The 20483-nt window shown below is 35.3% G+C and overlaps 1 protein-coding gene across 1 annotated transcript in view; it reads left to right on the forward strand.

Moving 5' to 3' along the window:
- Nucleotides 1-20483, forward strand: part of myofl (myoferlin like) — a 50679-nt gene that overhangs the window by 12203 nt on the left and 17993 nt on the right. The window contains exons 9-34 of the mRNA XM_682373.11: nt 113-163; nt 282-312; nt 450-565; nt 3650-3776; nt 3869-3972; nt 4071-4139; nt 4990-5033; nt 5733-5815; nt 6018-6056; nt 6215-6339; nt 6612-6725; nt 7871-8048; nt 8141-8265; nt 8356-8465; nt 9876-10068; nt 10188-10343; nt 11651-11782; nt 11899-12062; nt 13693-13807; nt 15158-15260; nt 15947-16083; nt 16204-16368; nt 17360-17447; nt 17967-18044; nt 18138-18319; nt 18395-18553. Coding sequence (XP_687465.5) covers nt 113-163; nt 282-312; nt 450-565; nt 3650-3776; nt 3869-3972; nt 4071-4139; nt 4990-5033; nt 5733-5815; nt 6018-6056; nt 6215-6339; nt 6612-6725; nt 7871-8048; nt 8141-8265; nt 8356-8465; nt 9876-10068; nt 10188-10343; nt 11651-11782; nt 11899-12062; nt 13693-13807; nt 15158-15260; nt 15947-16083; nt 16204-16368; nt 17360-17447; nt 17967-18044; nt 18138-18319; nt 18395-18553 — 2988 coding nt within the window. The remainder of the gene's footprint in view (nt 1-112; nt 164-281; nt 313-449; nt 566-3649; nt 3777-3868; nt 3973-4070; nt 4140-4989; nt 5034-5732; nt 5816-6017; nt 6057-6214; nt 6340-6611; nt 6726-7870; nt 8049-8140; nt 8266-8355; nt 8466-9875; nt 10069-10187; nt 10344-11650; nt 11783-11898; nt 12063-13692; nt 13808-15157; nt 15261-15946; nt 16084-16203; nt 16369-17359; nt 17448-17966; nt 18045-18137; nt 18320-18394; nt 18554-20483) is intronic.

Genomic DNA, 20483 nt, shown 5'->3' on the forward strand with positions numbered 1-20483 from the left:
CATACTTTCATCTCTAGTTCATATCAAGGTTGTGTTTACAGTACATACAGTTTGTACGTTATTGTGTTTTATTGTCTGTCTAATAATAGAAACACTTCTCTCTTAAATATAGGTGTATAATGCCTCCTCCCTTAGAGCAGACAGTCTTATGGGGGAGTTTAAGGTACACACTTATATTATTCATCCAATTCTTATGTCAATTTGAATATATTCATGAACATTTGTGCTAAATACTTTTATGTTTTTGTTCTAACTAACCTCATCAAACACTCTTTTAACAGTTGGATGTTGGCTATGTCTACGATGAGACTGGTATGTGAATGCTGGATTGCGAGATGTAAATTGTGCAACACAATGACAATAATGTAATAGTTATACAGTTTTCTCACACCAACACACACTGTACTGAGGTTTTTGGTTTATGATAATGTTTGCTGTGTCTCTGAAAGGTCATGCAATCATGAGAAAGTGGCTACTGTTAGGTGACCCAGATGATGCTGTCTCTGGAGCCAGAGGTTATCTGAAAGTCAGCATGTTCATAGTAGGAACTGGAGACGAGCCTCCGGTAAGATCCCAAATGCAAGTCACTCTAAATGTTTCAAAGAATTGTCAGAAAGAGTTTATTTATTTGTGACCCTTTAGATTTTCACTTGAATTAATTTTAAAATGATGCCAAACTTGTTTGTGTTGTGTCCTCTTTTGAACACAAAATATTTTGAGGAATGGCTACCAGAATGATAGCCATTGACTTTCATCATTAAAAACAATTCTGTGGGCTCCAATACTCTAGTGGTATCGTGTGCCAACATATAGCACTGATGTGCTCACGACGACCTGAGTTCAATTCCGGGCTCGAAGTCCTTTGCCAGTCCTTTCCCTTTCCTGTAATCCCTACTGTCCTATCATAATAAAGGTGAAAAAAAAAACCTAAAAAAACCAAACAATTCTATTATGGATGTTAATGACTTCAGACATTCTTTAAAATATCTTTTTTGTAGCCAACAAAGGAAAATAAACCAACAAAAGGTTAAAATTATTTAAAGGAAATGATGTGTAAATGATGAGTTAAGGTTCCTCAATTGGTGAACTATGCCTTTAATATAAAACATTTAATTATGAAAAAGCTGCTCTTTCGTCACCTATTGGGTGTTCCACAGTGTTTCGTGTCAGGCATATAAATAGAGATTTTAATGTTCACTTCCTCAATATGAATACATTTGAAATGAGGAACCAAATGGAGAAAATTCACATTTTGTGTTTAAATGATCTAGATCAGTGCTGCATAGGCCACAAGTGCTACACAGGCTACCTTCTAGTGGTACGCGGAGAAATCGCTGAATAATTTAAGAAAACAATGATAACAAACGATAACAATGATGTGATCAGGAAATTGATTTTAATAGGCTAAACTTTTAATTTTATTTTAATTTTTCTAATGTTTGTTATGTATTCTATCATTTGAGGTTATTTTTCTCCCCATACTTGTTACGGTTGTTGGGGGCATTTATTGTATTTTTATATCCCAATGTTAACAGGTATAGTTTAATCACTTGCTTCTCTGACACACAGCATACTCTAACAAGCAGTAAGCAGATCTAATTTCTTATTTAAATATGTAAATCCAATTCATATATTTAAAATACAAGTTAACGTTTAAATTTCAAAGATACAAATAAGTCATATATACATGCAACATATATTTCACTTGCCCGCGTGGAACCCATCTGGGATGGCCAGTATTATTATTTATGTTAATACTTTACATTTAAGTACAGCAGTTTTCAATATACATGCAACATATATTTCAAAATTTATCAAAAAGAGTTATATATGAATATTGACATACGGTATAACCTATATTTACGAGGTCCAAGAAACATTAGTGGGTTTTGATGAATAGGCTACTTTATGATAAAACTTTACATTTAAGTACAACAGTTTTCTTTTCTTCTGATAATAATAAATATTCATAATAATAAGAATTAATCTGCCACGTCTGTGAATTGTGCAGAGCTGTAGCCGCTTAATTAGGCCTACTATGTATTTTAATACCAGTCATTATGGTGGTACTTGGAGAGACAATTTTTTCTGAGGTGGTATTATTACCTCAAAGCATTTATTGGGGCAAGTGCCTTAAATCCAGGCCTGCGTGGTGCCCACCTGGGCTTGCCGCGTCGGGCCCATTTATGCTCTTAGAGCTTTCTGAGACTTTTGCAGTTGTTTGTTATTCTGTCTTAAAGTTAAAGAGGCTGTTTCTAAGAAATTGTCACATATTACATTCAGTATGGTCACATATAGTCTCACATTGTCTCATATAATCTATAGTTAGGTTCGTAGCCAGCCTGGTGAAATTGTTGTTTTTTTTTTCTCAAAAAGTGAACCTTTTTGCAATTATACGCCTAATTTTCTATTGAATTAGGAAATTTAAATACAGTATTGTAGAGACGTTTTAAGCACTATTCAGAATTAGCTTGTCGGATGGTCATCATAACCACACTTTTTGACTATTTTAGCCAAAATAGAATTCAAATAAATTTTAATATGGGCCACTTTTGGTGCTTCACACCTTTTTATTGGTCATTTTTTGTTTCAAGAATAAGGTCCAAGATTTACAATAAAAGTTTCTGGTGAATTTATTTCTCCATTTAAAAACAATACAGTAGCGAAAGATGACTTCTCTTATGTCAAATGTTTTCTTGCACAGCTAGATGTTGGACTCATGAAAAATTATTGTTTGCATTGGCCAAAACTGATTAGCTGAAGTCACACCAAAGCGACAGCCAACAGAGGATTCCTCTTGGTCTTAAAGTCTTTTCTATGGGTTATTTTCACTTATTAGGATGGCATAGCAGTCAAAATAAGACAAATAAGCTCATTTTTGGGACAATGGCTCATGTATTCTGGACCTTTGTCAGTGAGGGGTGGGTCTTCCAAACCACCTGAACCCCCTGACTACGGGCCTGATAGTCTATATCAGTTTTTCTCAATTACTTTCCTCATGCACATTTTGTATGTCTTCCTTACTTAACACACCTGATTCAGATCATCAGCTCTTTAACCGAGAGATCCATGAACTGATCCTTGTATGTCAAATAAGAAATTTGTATTTTAATTTCTTATTTGTATGTCAAATAAGATACAAAATGTGCAGGGCGGGTGGGCATAAGAACCGGAATTGAGACCCACTGCTCTATATAATACAATATTTCAAGTGAAATCATCAAGTCATTGTACTGTATCTTTTCTGTCAACATGAAATCAAGTGCAAAAATACGGCCATTTCTATTGTCAGTTGCTTTTTGAAACTGCTGCTTTTGTGTGTATGTAGTGTGAAAAAAAGAGCAGGCGTACTAGATGTCAAGGCATTGAATGCTGGCTGCAGTTAATTTAATGGCCACTGGTGTCACTACAGCGTCAGCTAATAACCTATTTAATGTGTCAAAAAATGTGTACAACATAGTTATTGTTTAGATAAGTTTCAAGAATTATTTTATTGTTTGAATACCTTTTTATTGTTAATTAACCAAAATTAGTAAAAGACTTTAAATTATCAACAATAAGTCATGTTTCACAGAGCAGCTTATATAGAAACAATCTATCATTTATGACTTGGTCTGTGTGTGGCATTGATGATCAAATCGTTGATCAGGTGGAAAAGCGAGAAGCCAACGAGGAACAGGATGACATTGAAAGCAACTTGCTGCTGCCAGCAGGTGTCGCTTTACGATGGGCTACACTGAGTCTGAAAATCTACCGGGCCGAGGACATGCCACAGAGTAAACATGACAGCAACACACCACTGCAATTCTACACACTTCTAATTCTACTCTAATAGTCAGTAACATGCTTCTTATCTCATCATTTCCAGTGGATGATGCCTTTGCTCAGACAGTAAAACACATATTTGGTGGAACAGACGACAAGAAAAATTTGGTGGATCCTTTCGTAGAAGTCAATTTTGCAGGCAAAAAAGTAAAAACAACAACAGTAACATAAATATTCTTATTGTTGAAGAATATGTGTAATTGGTAAACAATTGTGATGAATTGTTTTATTTTGTGTATCTAAAGGTGTGTACTAAGATCATAGAGAAGAATGCAAACCCAGAGTGGAATCAGCTGATTCACCTGCAGGTTAAGGTAGGAAGGCTGATGATAACTATGTTACATTTTTTAGATGTTAGTTTCAGTGTGTTAAATTTAAGGATATCTGTCTACTATCTATCTATCTATCTATCTATCTATCTATCTATCTATCTATCTATCTATCTATCTATCTATCTATCTGTCTGTCTGTCTGTCTGTCTGTCTGTCTGTCTGTCTGTCTGTCTGTCTGTCTGTCTGTCTGTCTGTCTGTCTGTCTGTCTGTCTGTCTGTCTGTCTGTCTGTCTGTCTGTCTATATATATATATATATATATATATATATATATATATATATATATATATATATATATATATATATATATATATATAATCTAGTGTGCTCCAAAACAGTGAAACAAAAAATTTGTGATTAGAAAATATAAACCTGATATAAAAATCTAAAGCTTACATTTTATCATTTCCGCCTAAATGAATCAACAATTTTTTCACGTCACCTCATACTTCAGTTTCTCATTATAACTTGATCAATCAAACACTCTCTAGTTTTCGACATTCAAGACACTTCTCATTTACCTTATATGATGTGCTTGATCTTAACCACTCTCATTGACAAAGCTGTAAAAAAAAACGAAATATTATTAGCTGTTTTTTAAAGGGGAGGAGCTACTCTATGCCCCACCCTCTCTTCATTTTTCAGTTGAGATTACCTCAAACATCTGTTAAAATAACTAGGGTAATAAGTTAATAAAAGTGAGCACATATTGAGTTCAGTTAATCAACACAGTCACACTTTCCATATAACCTGATTATAATGCTTTTTATATAACTTTTTTTTTGCCACAAAAGGAATGAATAGCACAATAACTGTTTAATCTTTCATTTCAGTTCCCTTCGATGTGTGAACGCATCAAACTCACTGCGTTTGACTGGTAAGTTATTTATATTACTGATTATTTCATGATTTTTTACATATGCAGTGGGCAGTATGGAGTACATCTGCTTACAGTGAACAGTATGGAGTACATATGCTCACTGAGGCTATTCATTTGATCAGTAAAGGAGTGAAGAATGTTTTGAAATACTATTATGATTTTAAATACATTTATTTTAAGGCTGAATTTTCACATAATCCCATGATCTTTCAGAAATTGTTCCAATTGGCTGATTTGGAGTGTTGAAGACAGTTGTGCCACTAATTATTTTTGTGAAAACAAATTGCAGTCATCTTCAGACTTTAGTTAAAATAAAAATTTTAGGTGGATTTAAATTTTTTTATGTCCTAAGTTTAATTACTCAAAACCAATAACATTTACATTGATTCTGGCTATTGGGACATAAACCTCAGTGTGTCACCTTTCAAAAGAGGCCAAAACCATGCACATACTAAAAATGGTTAAAAAATACAGTAGCATGCAATTTACTTTAGGTATGCGTTTTTTAGGCATTTTAAGCTAATTGTAATAGAACGCTAAGGGGTTGAGAAACTCTAAATAACAACATTTATAATAAGTATGGTGTAATGTATTTATGTATTTATGTATTGTAATGTTATTTCTATGTTGCATTTACTCTCACTTTACCTAAATTAAATGCAACCTTATGGCATTTAACTGTTGGTTCTTTCGCAGGGATCGACTGTCAAAGAATGATGTTATTGGGACCACGTACCTTAATCTGACTAAAATAGCTTCATCTGGCGGAGAAATTGAGGGTAGGGATTTATGGTTGTCTCTCTTGAAGTGCAGGTGTGGATTCATTCAGAATTTGCTGTTAAATAATAATTTATCGTCATTGAATCGCTCCTTTTTAATTTTATTTTAAAACAGATTATTATTTATTTTTATATAATTTTTAGAAAAAAAGCTTAACTTTGTTCAGTACATATTTTGATTAGAACTTACTTTTGTCACCAGAAACACCCTCAGAAAATGGACTGCCATCTTCCTTTAATGGTAAAGGGAATTCTTTCATTTCATTTATTTTATTTTATTTTATTTTTTATTTATTTTATTTAATGTTATTTATTTCATTTGATTTATTTTACTATTATATCCTGTTTATTGATCTGTTGGTCATCTCTCTTAGTATCTCTAACTGAAACCTTTTTCAGTGGACACCACAGAAGCCGAAGTTGGCTTTCTTCCAGCCTTTGGGCCTTGTTATATTAACCTTTATGGAAGTCCCAGAGAATTTACTGGCCTACCTGACCCATATGAGGATCTGAATTACGGCAAGGTGAGTGTAGTAAAGAAAAATGTTGTGCTATGGGACTGACTGCTGAGAGCTATGAGAGAGAACATAATAAATTCTGTCCAACCCCAGCTACAGCCTTAGGAGGAAAATATGTCTGCAACACTTTGCCTTTAAGATACTATTGTTATGCAGTGTTTGCTTTACACAAAAAAAGAGCAAACACTTCATGCAGCCATTTCACATTCAGTCCAGCAGCTGCCTGTTGCACAGTTGTCATTTGTCAGATCAGTTGATTGTACATATGTGTGTTTCAGGGTGAAGGGGTCGCATACCGGGGAAGGGTCCTGATCGAGCTCTCCACTCAACTCAATGACAAAACTGACAAGAAGGTGGAGGACCTTTCCAACGATAACATTTTAGTGGCACAGGTAATAGCAAGCATTTTTCTGTCTGTCTTACTGAGGTCCTAATATATGATATGATATATGATATAATATATAACATGATTCATTTATTCATTTTTCTTCAGCTTAGTCTCTTTATTCATCAGGGGTCGCCACATCGGAATGAACCGCCAACTTATTTAGCAAATGTTTTTACACAGCGAATGCCCTTCTAGCTGCAATCCAGTTCTGGGAAACACCCGTACACACTCATACACTACGTACCTTTCACCTTATGTCAATTTACTTGGAGGAAACCCACACAAACACCGAAAGAACATGCATACTCCACACAGAAACGCCAACTAACCCAGCCAGGGCGTGAACTGGCAGCCTTCTTGCTGTGAGGTGACAGTGCTAACCACTGCGACACTGTGTCGCCTATATGATATGATATAATTATTTATGTCACCATCTACCTACCTGCTATTTTTCTAATATATTCTGATATTTAAAAATGTATTTATTCACATATTATTTGTTTTGTGATCAGCTTGCATTGTTTTTCAGAGATAGACAAACAAAAAATAATTAAAACAAATATTCAAAGAAGAGAGTGTAATCATCTACATTTTTATATGCAGAGCATTATCTATTTTCTTTCAGAAGGAAAATTAAATCTTTTTAAAAAATTTTTAAACGAAATGCTAATGCTCAAATCGGATTCAATTCATTATGCTAAGCCAAGGTAACATGACTAAGCAAAGCTAATATGCTAGGCTAAGCTTATATGTCCATGCCAGAATAAGAAATAGGCTGAATGGATTAAAAAATGTCAGCTGATTAGCTCTAGGAGATTTGTAAAATGACTCGCCCCCCACCCCCAAAACGTGGACTGTTCCTTTAATTACAATAAATGTTATTATGTTGTTTTAGCCATTATGAAATCTACAGTACAGAGTAATTGCACTATCACAGAGGCTGCTTTCTGTTTAAACCAAAGAAATGTATACTAATGGTTGATGTGTCAGATCCTAAAATTAACATCTGCACTGGACAAATATTTAGCACTGCCTTTTATGCTTAACTTGAACTTCTCAGAATACAGATACTAACTTTCAAGGTAGTAATATGATAACTTCTATTGATATGAGGTCATTATAACGGAAGAATGTGCTTTTATTATGCAGAAATACCAGCGGAGAAGGAAATATTCCTTATGTGCAGTGTTTCACAGTGCCTGCATGCTTCAAGAGCCTGGAGAACCGATTCAGTTTGAGGTCAGCATAGGAAACTATGGAAATAAACTGGACTCCACATGCAAACCACTGGCCTCTACTACTCAGTACAGCTGTGCTGTTTTTGATGGTGAGTTTCTCATAATGCCAGAGTGATAGCACATAAAAACACACTTAAGCCCTTGAGACCTGCATTATTTTCCTAATTTTTTTTTTCCAAAGGAAATCACTATTATTACTTGCCCTGGGCTGATTCTAAGCCTGTTGTTATCCTCACATCTTTCTGGGAGGACATAAGTCATCGTTTGGATTCAGTGAACATCATTCTGTATATTTCTGATCGACTGGTAGGATTTTAATCTTTATGCCATTCGGCAATTCAGTGTGCTGCTAAATGATTCAGAGCAATCTCATATTTAATATGTCACTTTCTTTAGCAATCCAACATCATCTCTCTAAAGACAGCCATCTTAGCGAAAGTGTCTGACGCTCGCCTGGCTGAGATTTGGCTGAAACTTGTCACCCAAGTCATCGATGACCTTTCTAGGTAAATGCCAGAAACATTCTTATCTTCCTCTGTTTATAGCTCACACTTGGAGCATTGTTAGTGTTCAGAACAAACGTGATCATTGAGAGTTTTTATTATTATTATTATGATTATCATGAGGACAGGACAAATTAAATGAAGAAATCTAGACATTATATTTAATTGAAAAAATTTAATTATGCTGTTGATAAAAATATGACAACATTTACTGCAAAAGTCTCTAAAAACTATAAAAAATCTAAATAAATGTTTAAAATTAATTATATATTTTTTTATGAAGCAGTATAAAGTCAATATAACGTTTATATCTATTAATACATGCTGTATCTTAAATCCTTTTTTTATCTTGAAATTCTGGGTATTTTTAATTGTGACCCTGTCATGTACTTTGCAGTCTATATTATTTCTTCCAGTTGCAGTTAATAACTTGAAACAGTAAAATCCAAATTGCATTAAAAATGTCAGAAATCAGAGTTTATATCTCGGTTAATGTTTTTTAATTCAGACTTTTTGTTTTATATTAATGTAATACTTTACTATATTTTTATCTATGACAAGAAATTGAAAACTTTCTCACAATTCTGACCTCTAAATTCTAACTATTGCAATTGCGAATGAACTGAAATAGCATTACAGTTGTGAGGTTATAATGTGAAACTTTGAGATTTAAACTTGCAATAAAGATATCGAAATAAAATTGCAATATATTTTCTAAATATGCCGGCAGCTAGCTCTCTGCAACTCTCACATGGTCGCCCACTGAAGCTAAGCAGGGCTGCGCCCGGTCAGTACCTGGATGGGAGACCACTTGGGAAAGCTAGGTTGCTGCCGGAAGTGGTGTTAGTGAGGCCAGCAGGGGGCGCCCAACCTGCGGTCTGTGTGGGTCCTAATGCCCCAGTATAGTGACGGGGAGACTCTATACTGCTCAGTGAGCGCCGTCTTTCGGATGAGACGTTAAACCGAGGTCCCGACTCTCTGTGGTCGTTAAAAATCCCAGGATGTCCTTCGAAAAAGAGTAGGGGTTTAACCCCGGCATCCTGGCCAAATCTGCCCACTGGCCTCTGTCCATCATGGCCTCCTAACCCTCCCCATATCATGATTGGCATATCATCACTCTGTCTCCTCTCCACCAATCAGCTGGTGTGTGGTGTGCGGTCTGGCGCAAAATGGCTGCCGTCGCGTCATCCAGGTGGATGCTGCACACTGGTGGTGGATGAGGAGATCCCCCCCCATTGTGTAAAGCGCTTTGAGTGCCCAGAAAAGCGCTATATAAATGTAACGAATTATTAATTATTATTATTATTATTATTAAATTGCTTGAAAATTTTCGTAATTATTTTCTTTATTTTTTATAAACAACAATTCATACAATTTCAGACCATGTAATTAACTTGATGTTGTTGCTATTAGTTACCAGTTACCAGATATGGAGGGTAAGCCAAATCTGACAGCACTTGATATTCAAATCAAGAACCTGCGAGACAAAACCATGACCAGTGTAAAGGAGGCAGCCATTCGCATGAGGGAGGAGGCTGTTGATGTTAGAGCCACGATGCCCGATATAGAGGACTGGCTAGATCGGCTGCAGCAGATCTCAGAGGAGGTTTGTCATTAGTCTTATTCTTCTGGATTCTGTTTGGAGGTTGTTGACAGAATGTATCCATAAAGTCCAATGTCCAATCAATAACCCTTTGGCCTTTATCACGTTTGTTTGAATTGCAGCCTCAGAACAGTATGCCGGATGTCATCATATGGATGCTGAGAGGAGAGAAACGTGTTGCCTACGCCCGAATCCCAGCCAATCAGGTGCTGTACACCACCCACAGCGAACAGGCCATTGGAAAATACTGTGGCAGGACACAAACAATCTTCATGCAGGTAGGAAAGTTTGATCTTGAACTGAAAGTTAGATAGTGGCTTGTATACATTTGTTAACCCTTTTTCTTGGCAGTTCCCTAAGTGAATGATCACACCGGTGTGATTTGAATGTTCAGGGTTTCATATGATCAGCTGCTAAATTCAAATCTGCTTTCCTTCGATGGTTTGCACTGAGACAGAAAAATATGCATACAGAACTCGTGATAAATCAGATTTTATCCATTTTCTCAAACAAGTAACATTTATTTTAAGTTTCATAATCCTAAAGACACAGATGTTCTGGCAAAACATAAAATTTGTGTTTTGTAACATAGTTGCGATTGTGTATGGAGCAAGGAGTGCAACAATACAGACTTCTCATGGTTGGGTTTGGTTTACGGTTTACAGTTTACGGTTCAGTATATGATATGTTCAATAAAAAAATTTTTACAATCAAAAAACAACACAAAATGAACTTAAATTAGATAAAATAAACTGTGCTTTTAGTGTTCCAGATCAAATACACTCTGTTTACTTTACTAGTACATTGACATTATTTTTCTCCCAGTTAAACATCTACATACTTTAATGTATTTTGCGAGAAATTAAATGTATACTTTACCAACATATTAAATTACCTTTTCATTTGTTTTCCCTTATGTGGTTTTAAACTTATATATATATAATTTGCTTCTATTTATTGCAAAAGAAGAAATTTAAAAGAATGCTGGTTGCTGGGACCCACAGACTTCCATAGTTGAAAAAAAAAATTACTATGGAAGTTACTATGGAAGTCAATGGCTGCCGGCAACCAGCATTTTTCAAAATATTTTCTTTTGTGTTCAATAGAAGTATTAAACTCAAATAGGTTTAGAAAAAGTGAAGGGTGAGTAAATAATGGAAGAATTGTCATTTTTGGATGAACTTTCCCTTTAATTCATTACTATATAGTTGAATTATTATGCCCCATAATTTTTACAAGCTGTAATATATGTCTTTGGTGTCCCAAGAATGTATCTATGAAGTTTCAGCTCATAATACACTTCAAATTTTTTCATATAGCCTCTAAAAATTATTTTTTAGAGGAAAAACAAGCTGCTTTTTTGTGTGTGTGCCTATGCCTTTAAATACAAAGGAGCTGGGTCTCCCCAACCCATACTGAAAGTAGTGTGGTGTTTGGGCATGTCTGCTTGTTATCAAGTATTTTTTATTGACACACAGTTAAGAAATATGTTGCTATGTGACACCTTTAGGAAAATGACAAAAAAAAAAAAAAATTAGCAAACATTTGTCAACATTTGCATTAAATGTACACATATTGTTTTCAGTATCCAATGGACAAAAATAAAGGCCTCAAGATCCCAGTGCAGCTGCGTGTGAACATGTGGCTTGGCTTATCTGCACATGAAAAGAAGTTCAACACCTTTGCAGAGGGAACGTTCAGTGTATATGCAGAGATGGTTAGTAAGAGTGAAACCTACAGTACATATAATATGTGTAATATCTTGCTTGTGGTCGCTGTACTAAGCTTCCCTTGGTAACACAATCATGGTCCCTGTCTGTTTCCCTATGTTAGTATGAGAACCAGGCTCAGGTATTTGGGAAGTGGGGTAGCACTGGTCTTGTTAGCAGGCACAAGTTTTCAGACGTGACGGGGAAAGTGAAACTAAAGCAGGAACGATTCATGCCGCCCCGGAGTTGGGATTGGGAAGGAGACTGGTTCATTGATCCTGAGCGTGGGTGAGTTAATGATAACTGCAAAATATCAATGCATATTTTTAATATGAATATTTATGCTGATATGATTAACATTGCTGCTGATCTTAAAACCTCTAAGAAATTAGAATATTATGAATCTAAAACGAATTTTTATTTATAATTTTATATACTTTTTCATTTTTTTTATGTAATAAGGTCAATATTGTGTGTCCAGTGATTTCCCTAATTAATCTAACGTGCCGAGCTAACCTAATTAACCCAGTAAACCATTTAACCAATGGCCACAGCCATATCACCCTGCAGCCCAAGACTGATTACGCCCTATTCACACAGGGCTTCAGCGTCATCGCTTGACAGAGGGCGTGTCTGAAGTTGGGGCTTAGGCGATCGTCAATGAAATTAGTCAGCAATAGGCTACTGTCTGAGCTGGTGTATTAGCATATAGCAATCTAATTGGCTGAGGCTTCCGTTGGCGCTTGAAAAGTTGAGCGAGTCCTAACCTCTACAGCGAGCAACGCCTCTGAAGCAGCGCCGATGGATCCACAATGCAGTTCGGCAACGCCTGACGTCACCCATTCAATGTGAATGGGAAGCGTTGAAGCTGACGCCCCGTGTGAATGGGGCGTCACTCACTGAAGGTAGGGCTGAGCCTGGTTAGTACAGTACCTGGATGGGAAAACTAGGTTGCTGTTGGAAGTAGTGTTGGTGAGGCCAGCAGGGCACACTCAGCCTGTGGTCCTAATGCCCCAGTATAGTGAAGGAGACACTATACTGTCACCTCACTCTCTGTGGTAATTAAAAATCTCATGGCACTTCTCATAAAAGAGGAGGGTGTAACCCTTGTGTTCTGACCAAATATTCTCCATCGGCCCTTACCAACCATGACCTCCCTACTATCCCCATCCACTGAATTGACTCTATCAGTGTCTCTACACTGCCCCAACAGCTGGTGTGTGGTGAGCGCACTGTCACCATTGTCCTGTGGCTGCCGTTGCATATTCCAAATGGATGCTGCACACTGGTGGTGGTGTGGAGAGACCTCCCTCATGATTGTGAAGCGCTTTGGGTGAATGGCCATACAGGATAAATGCACTATATAAATACACATTACATTTAAATTGCACTTTAAGCTTTTAAGCTAAATATCAGCATCATTATGTCAAAGACAAATAAATAATATATAACATATTAGAATTTTCTATGTAACTTTTTTTTATTATGTTGGAAACATCCGTACTGTTAGAAACTGCAGTGTTTAAAAGTGTTTTGCAACAATATAAATGCCTATAACGTCATTTTTTATTAAAGCATTACATTTTTTCAATAAAGTAATAAAAAAGACATGCTGATCTCAAAATTTTATTAAAATTATTTTCTGTCTAAATAGTGACTGTGTGTGCATAAAGAAGGTTAGAGTCTGTTTGTCTGTTTAACACACAATTAGAGGAAGCTGTGGTAGTTGGCATTTAGTCGTAGTTGGCCCTGCTGTAATATAAACACAGACTCTGTGCCAAGCTCTCTCGGCTCTGTGTTTATATAGTCAGCTCATTTTTCTCTCTTCAGAGCCTCTTGCTGACCCCAGGTACTTCATACACTGTACTATGTCACGGTCTTGGCTTAGCTTTGTTTGACTGTGTTGTATTTGAATCAGTCTGCTCACAGAGGCTGATGCGGGACACTCTGAATTCACTGATGAGGTTTACCAAAACGAAACCCGCTTCCCTGGTGGTGAATGGAAATCTGCAGCTGAGCCTTACACTGATGTGGTGAGTTTATAAACATGTAGACGAGGAACTCACACATTCAGAGTTTTCAAATTTGAATATAATATGGAAATGTGAAGTAACAGACATTTTCCCACATCCTGTATTTATATAAATGGTTCACAAGAAAAGTGGTATCTCAAAATTTGTTTTTATTTTATTGAATTTTATTTTATTTTTATTTTTATTTATTTTGCTTTATTTTATTTTATTTTATTTTTATTTTACTGTTTTATTTAATTTTTACATTTAATTTAATTTAATTTTATTTTATTTTATTTTATTTTATTTTATTTTATTTTATTTTATTTTATTTTATTTTATTTTATTTTATTTTATTTTATTTTATTTTATTTTATTTTATTTTATTTTATTTTATTTTATTTTAGTATTGCATAAATACATGTGACATTAAAACCACCAATATGTGGTGGCAGGTCCCAGTGTTAATGAAGGATTTATTGAATCATCCATTCAGATGATTTGTTCAAAATAGCTGATTCAAGTGACTATTTATCAGTGGATCATTTAATTAGGACTCAAAAAAATTGTTCCAAAACAGATTCATTCAGCAATAAAAACAAAAAAATGTTCTGCTTAAACTTTGGTGATGACAAAAAAGTCACTAACTATTGCTCTTGTAAAATGTACAAACCATTTAATTATCAACAACAACAAAAAAAACATATTTCTGCTTCTGGATCTTGAATTTTAATAATTCTAATAATTTTCATCTGTCAGTTGATACTTTTTTACTTTTTTGTAAACTGATTATATGAGTAAAGTGTAATGTAGTGTGTAATGTTTCATCACATATTACTGAAACAATAATTACAACATAAACAATAAATGTTGCGTCCCCTGCTTCAACCCGATTTTATGATTTTCCTTCTTGGAACACAAAATAGTGACTAAAAGATATTTTGGATGTACTTTTGTTGGGCAGCTTGGGGAAGCTTTCAAGATCACAGATGACAAAACGGCAGCATAAAAGTCCATAAGACCATGGGCCATATGATCTATTTACTGTATATGATCAATATCTGTCTTACATATCCATGAGATAAGCAGTGATGTATGATTTATGGACCTGTGGTTCAGTTTTGCTTCACAAATTCACAAAAGATTAATATACAGTATGATTTTAAATTAACTGTTAATTCTTCACACCAATATTTATTGTACTGTATGGCTTAAGAAGACTATTTGTACTATTTTTATTGTATTGTTATGATCTTTATGCTCTTTTGATCATTAAAGATCACATTTTACAGTCAGTATGGTGATAATAGAATAATCGTTTTGAGTGAATGACCATTTTCGGTGTTGAATAATGAGATTTGTTCTGAGTAGAATGGAGAAAAGGCACAAAGCCCGGAGGAGATTGAGTGTCCCACCGGATGGATTTGGGAAGATGGCTGGAATTTTGACAGCAACAGAGCAGTGGATGAAAAAGGTCAGAAATGATGACTCTTGGCATTAAAACCACTGCATAATGCAATATTTAAGGATATAAGGTTTGACTAAACACATTCAGTTTGTGTCATGTACACTTCTACTCAAAATGTGAATACATTTGTTTTATTATATATATTTTTTTATTTATTATATTATTTATTTTCTTAGAGGACCTAATCAGCACATGATATTTTCTATTTTAATATACAGTTGAAGTCAAAATTATTATATAATTTTTTTTCCTTTTTTAAATATTTCCTAAATGATGTTTAACAAAGCAAAGAAATTTTCTCAGTTTGTCTGATAATATTTTTTCTCCTTGATAAAGTCTTATTTGTTTTATTTTGGCTAGAATAAAAGCAGTTTTACATTTAAAAAAAAAATATTTTAAGGACAAAATTATTAGCTCCTTTAAGCTAGATATCATCATGGCAAAAATAAAATAAATCAGTTTTTAGAAATGAGTTATCAAAACTATTATGTTTGGAAATGTGTTGAACGTGTTGAAAAAAACTAATAATTCAGGGGGGATAATTATTCTGACTTCAACTGTATATTCAAATAGAAAACTTTTTCTTTTCAATTATATACTAATACATATTGTATGACACACATTATCATATGCAAAAGGGCATGAAGCTTTTTCCAGTAGCTCAGCATGTGTTTAACAGCTGTTTTTGTCAGGATGGGAATATGGAGTCACGATTCCTCCTGATGATAAGCCCAGGTCTTGGGTTGCTGCTGAGAAAATGTACCACATCCATCGTAGGAAAAGACTGGTGCGATCCCGCAGAAAGACATCAGAAGCACCAACTATAGAGGCAAGAACACCTCACTGCTTTTTGATTTGTAGCTGTTTTGCATCTTGTGCTGGGACTGAATTACATTTCTAACTGAGATATAATTGTCTGTAATGGGTATCAATGCTGTTTTGACAACAGAAGAAAGACATCGGTGATGGCTGGGAATACTCGTCTCTGATTGGCTGGAAGTTCCACAGGAAGGAACGTTCTTCAGACACTTTCCGCCGCAGACGCTGGAGGAGGAAAATGGCACCATCTGAACGTGTGGGAGCGTCGGCAATCTTTAACCTTGAGGGAGCTTTGGTTAGTCCCTTTAAGTCTTGAATTTGATTTTAAATATTTTCCTGGAAATGTGTGCTTTTGTCCTTGACATAGGATTGAAATGGATTAAAGGTTTTATTTTTTTATTCGATGTCTAATAGATATTTAAGTCTACACATGAAATCAATGTTTATTGTTTACATGAATGTTTATTTTGCTGGTGCATGTTGTTTATCTTAACGCTGAACGATTAATCCCTGGAAGTTAATCCACTGAAAAGCTGTTTGTTTTGGTCGTCTTTAATCAAGATCTGATCATTTGGTTCAGCTCTGGAATGGCTGTCCATCTCTGAAGATGTCAGTTTGACAGGTTGGCTGAAATATGCGTGGCCACACCCCCAAACTGAGTTTTTTGCAAGTAAAAGATGAGAGGAGAGCATAAAAATAAAACCCTGCCCAATACTCAATATTTTAATAAGAAATATGTCATTATACTGAAATAAAAGTCTCCAAAAATGTCTGGATCACACATACTTTAAAACAGGGTTCACCAACCCTGTTTCTGAAGAGCTACTTTCCTGGAGATTTTAGTTGCTCTGACCAAACACACCTGTCTGTAATTATGCCGCTAATTAATTGGTTCAGGTGTGTTTGACCAGGATTGGAGCTGAATTCTGCAGGATGGTAGCTCTTCAGAAACAGGGTTGGTCATCCCTGCTTTAAAGTGATATTTTCTCCCAAAAATGTATATTTATTCATCATTTACTCACCTTTAATTTGAACAAAAAAAAAAAATATTTTGAAAGTATTTTGTGGAAGGCAACGGCTGTCAGTTTCCAGCATTCTCCAAAATACCTTCTTTTGTGTTCAGCATAAGTAAGAAAGCGAAACAGTTTTGGAACAAGTGGATGGTGAATAAACTATGATAGAATTCTCAATTTTAGTTCAAATATGCCTTTAGAAATGAACAACACTTCTTAATTACAACAAGCTTCTGGAAATGTCTTCCTTAATTATTTTTCTTTGCTGCTTAGGGAATAGACGATGATGAGAAAGGCAGCAAAAAGGACTCGGCTAAACTCTTTGGTGCCAACACACCCACTGTGTTTTGCCGATTTGACAGTGAGTAATGTTTATTCATGCCTGCTGATTAAAGGACTCCTTCTAAATTCCTTACACTGATTATATCTCTGAGATTAACACACCCCTCCCCTTCCTGACAGTCTCCACAACACAAAACGAAACGACAACAACAGAGAGGGCCAATAGCAATCTTGAACAGTGCAGATTAATGACATTATTATATAAAACTCAATAGAAAAAGGAAACAAAGAATGCATGGCTGTAGTTCACAGCAGAACATCAATTCAGAAACTATTTTTACAGCCTTAAGTTTGGTGTAATTGAGCTTTTTACAGGTTTTTGAAAGAATCTTTAAGACTCAAAATATTTATTTTATTGCTAAGTAATAATACAATTATTAATAAATGAAATAAACTATATTTACAGTGGTAAATTTTTATTACAGTATATGTACATAAATGCAAAATTATGTGTTTATTTTTTTGGTCACAATTGCTTCTTTATATCTCAGAATGATACAATATTTATTATTCACCCAATTACTAAATATCTTGACAGAGTCATTCAGCTACCATCTCCGAGTCTATGTCTATCAAGCCAGGAACCTTCTTCCTATGGACAAGGACAGCTTTTCTGGTGAGATAGTTCTGTTCTAATATGATTTCATTTCAGTGCCACACTACATGAGACATGTGAAATCTGTCTGATCACTTGATGGTATTTCCACAGATCCTTATGTGCATGTGTCTTTCCTGCATGCCAGCAAGACCACAGAGATCATTAAATCCTGCCTCAATCCCACATGGGACCAGACCCTCATTTTTAACGACATCGAAATCTATGGAGACCCTCAGACCATTGCTTATAACCCACCCAATGTTGTTCTAGAGATTTATGACAGTGACCAAATGGTATGAACAAAAAGCACTGCAGGTCCTTGAAAGATTTTGATAATGGTTTGATCTTGATCAATTGATGTGTTTTAGGGGAAGGATGAGGCGATGGGCAGATGCACCTGTCCTCCAGTGGTGAAGCTAAACCCTGCCAACCCATTAATACCTAAACTCTTTTGGTTTCCCATCTCCTTGAAGGGACGAAGTGCAGGGGAGATGCTGGTAGCAGCTGAGCTCTTGCTCAAAGAAAAGGTTGCTTTTAATCTTTTTCTGAAAGATTGTTATTTCAATCTGCTAACAACTAACTTATTTTAGAAAACACAATAAAATAAATGCAGCTTTGAATGTAATTTCAGAATTAAAGTATATTAATACTGAGTTTTTATTAGGGATTATCAGTGTTTTTGCCATAGTCATTTGATTTTGAGTATCTACTGATAACGAATCCCGATTCGATACTTCTAAAATAATACTAATAATAGTTCCTTACATTTCTATAGCTCTTTTCTTGACACTCAAAGCACTTTACACATTGGGGGGGGGGAATCTCCTCATCCACCACCATTGTGTAGCATCCACCTGGATGACGCATTGGCAGCCATATTGCGCCTGGCCGCACACCACACACTAGCTGATTGGTGGAGAGGAAACAGGGTGATGAAGCCAATTATGGGAATGGTTAGGAGGCCATGATGGACAGAGGCCAGTGGGCAAATTTGGCCAGCATGCCAAGGTTAACACCCTACTCTTTTTCAAAGGACATCCTGGGATTTTTCACAAACACAGAGGTCGGGACCTCGGTTTAATGTCTCATCCAAAAGACGGTGCACACTGAGCAGTATAGAGTCCCCTTGAATATACTGGGGCGTTAGGACTCACACATGTTTCCTCTAAGCTAAGGACACATGTGGGGTCTCCCATCCAGGTTCTGACCTGAATTTACTTCAGTGAGCAATCATGTGAGAGTCGCAGAGAGCTAGCTGCTGGCTGATAATACATAAAAAAATAAAGAAGAGCAAAGACACAGATCCAGGATGTATTTTTCTTTTTATTTAATTCACCTTATTTTAACATTCAACATCTATGTTAAAAAACTGAGCACTTCTGTGAGGTAGCTTGAACAATCAAGTAATAAAGAACATAAACTCTTCACTTTTGGGCTTTAGTGCAACAGGAAATATAAAAGAAAATCTAATATAAAAACAAAAAAGCATCTCAACTTAAAACACCCAGCAGGCAATCTAAAGTTTACATATGTCAAAGTTTGCTATGGCAATGTTGTCGTCATCAACTCTATCATACCTGCAGATCGCAGACATACTCGTGCTTTCTGCTTTTAGCTTCTAGTGTTCTACTTTGCCGGCATTTAACCAATAACATCTCTGCATCAAAGTGATGTCATGCTGCAACCGTTGTAAAGTCCCAAGTAATGTCCCAATCCGATCAAGTCTGAAACCGTGTGATCGGGCCCGATTTCTGATCACATCATCACTAGTTTTTATTAATCTCAGTTAATGTTAATTAACTAATACTTTAAATGTGGTAAATTAGTAAAACTTTGAACAAAATGTACTTTTCTATTTACTAGCATTAAGACAAATGAATGCAAAATATATTACTCATTGTTAATTGCAATAACTGATGTTGACATCTACAATTGAGACTTTGGTTTGGTTTGTGTAAAATAAATAAATTGATATATCAGTATACATGTAATTCACACTTTTATATTAAAAAAACATTTTTCCTATTATATTAGCATTTTTAGGTTCAGTAATTTCACTTTAATGGCATAAAGTTATTACATTTCTTCAAATGTGACATTCATTTAAATTGACATTGCTGAATCTAAAAATAAAAGATTGATGAAAGAAAAAAAATATTTTATTTACATATACAATATATCATACAGTATGTTTCTACAACTTTGTAACAAAACACCTTTAATGAAAATATGTCTTAGTCCTCAAACTGTTATTACTTGCTACTGTTTGTACTGTATAAAAACAGGGTGTCAGTACTTTGACATTTGCAGGGTGTCATTTCGCTTAATGTTTAGCTAAACCACAACTAGCAGAGACATCCACTGCTGGAGATCAGCAGATTTACCAGGGATAAAACTGTTGTGGCAATTAGCATGTCACCCTAACCACCTCACCATTACCATTTGCTTATCCTGTTT

Source organism: Danio rerio, chromosome 13, assembly GCF_049306965.1.
Source record: "Danio rerio strain Tuebingen ecotype United States chromosome 13, GRCz12tu, whole genome shotgun sequence".
In the NCBI taxonomy this organism is placed as follows: domain Eukaryota; kingdom Metazoa; phylum Chordata; class Actinopteri; order Cypriniformes; family Danionidae; genus Danio; species Danio rerio.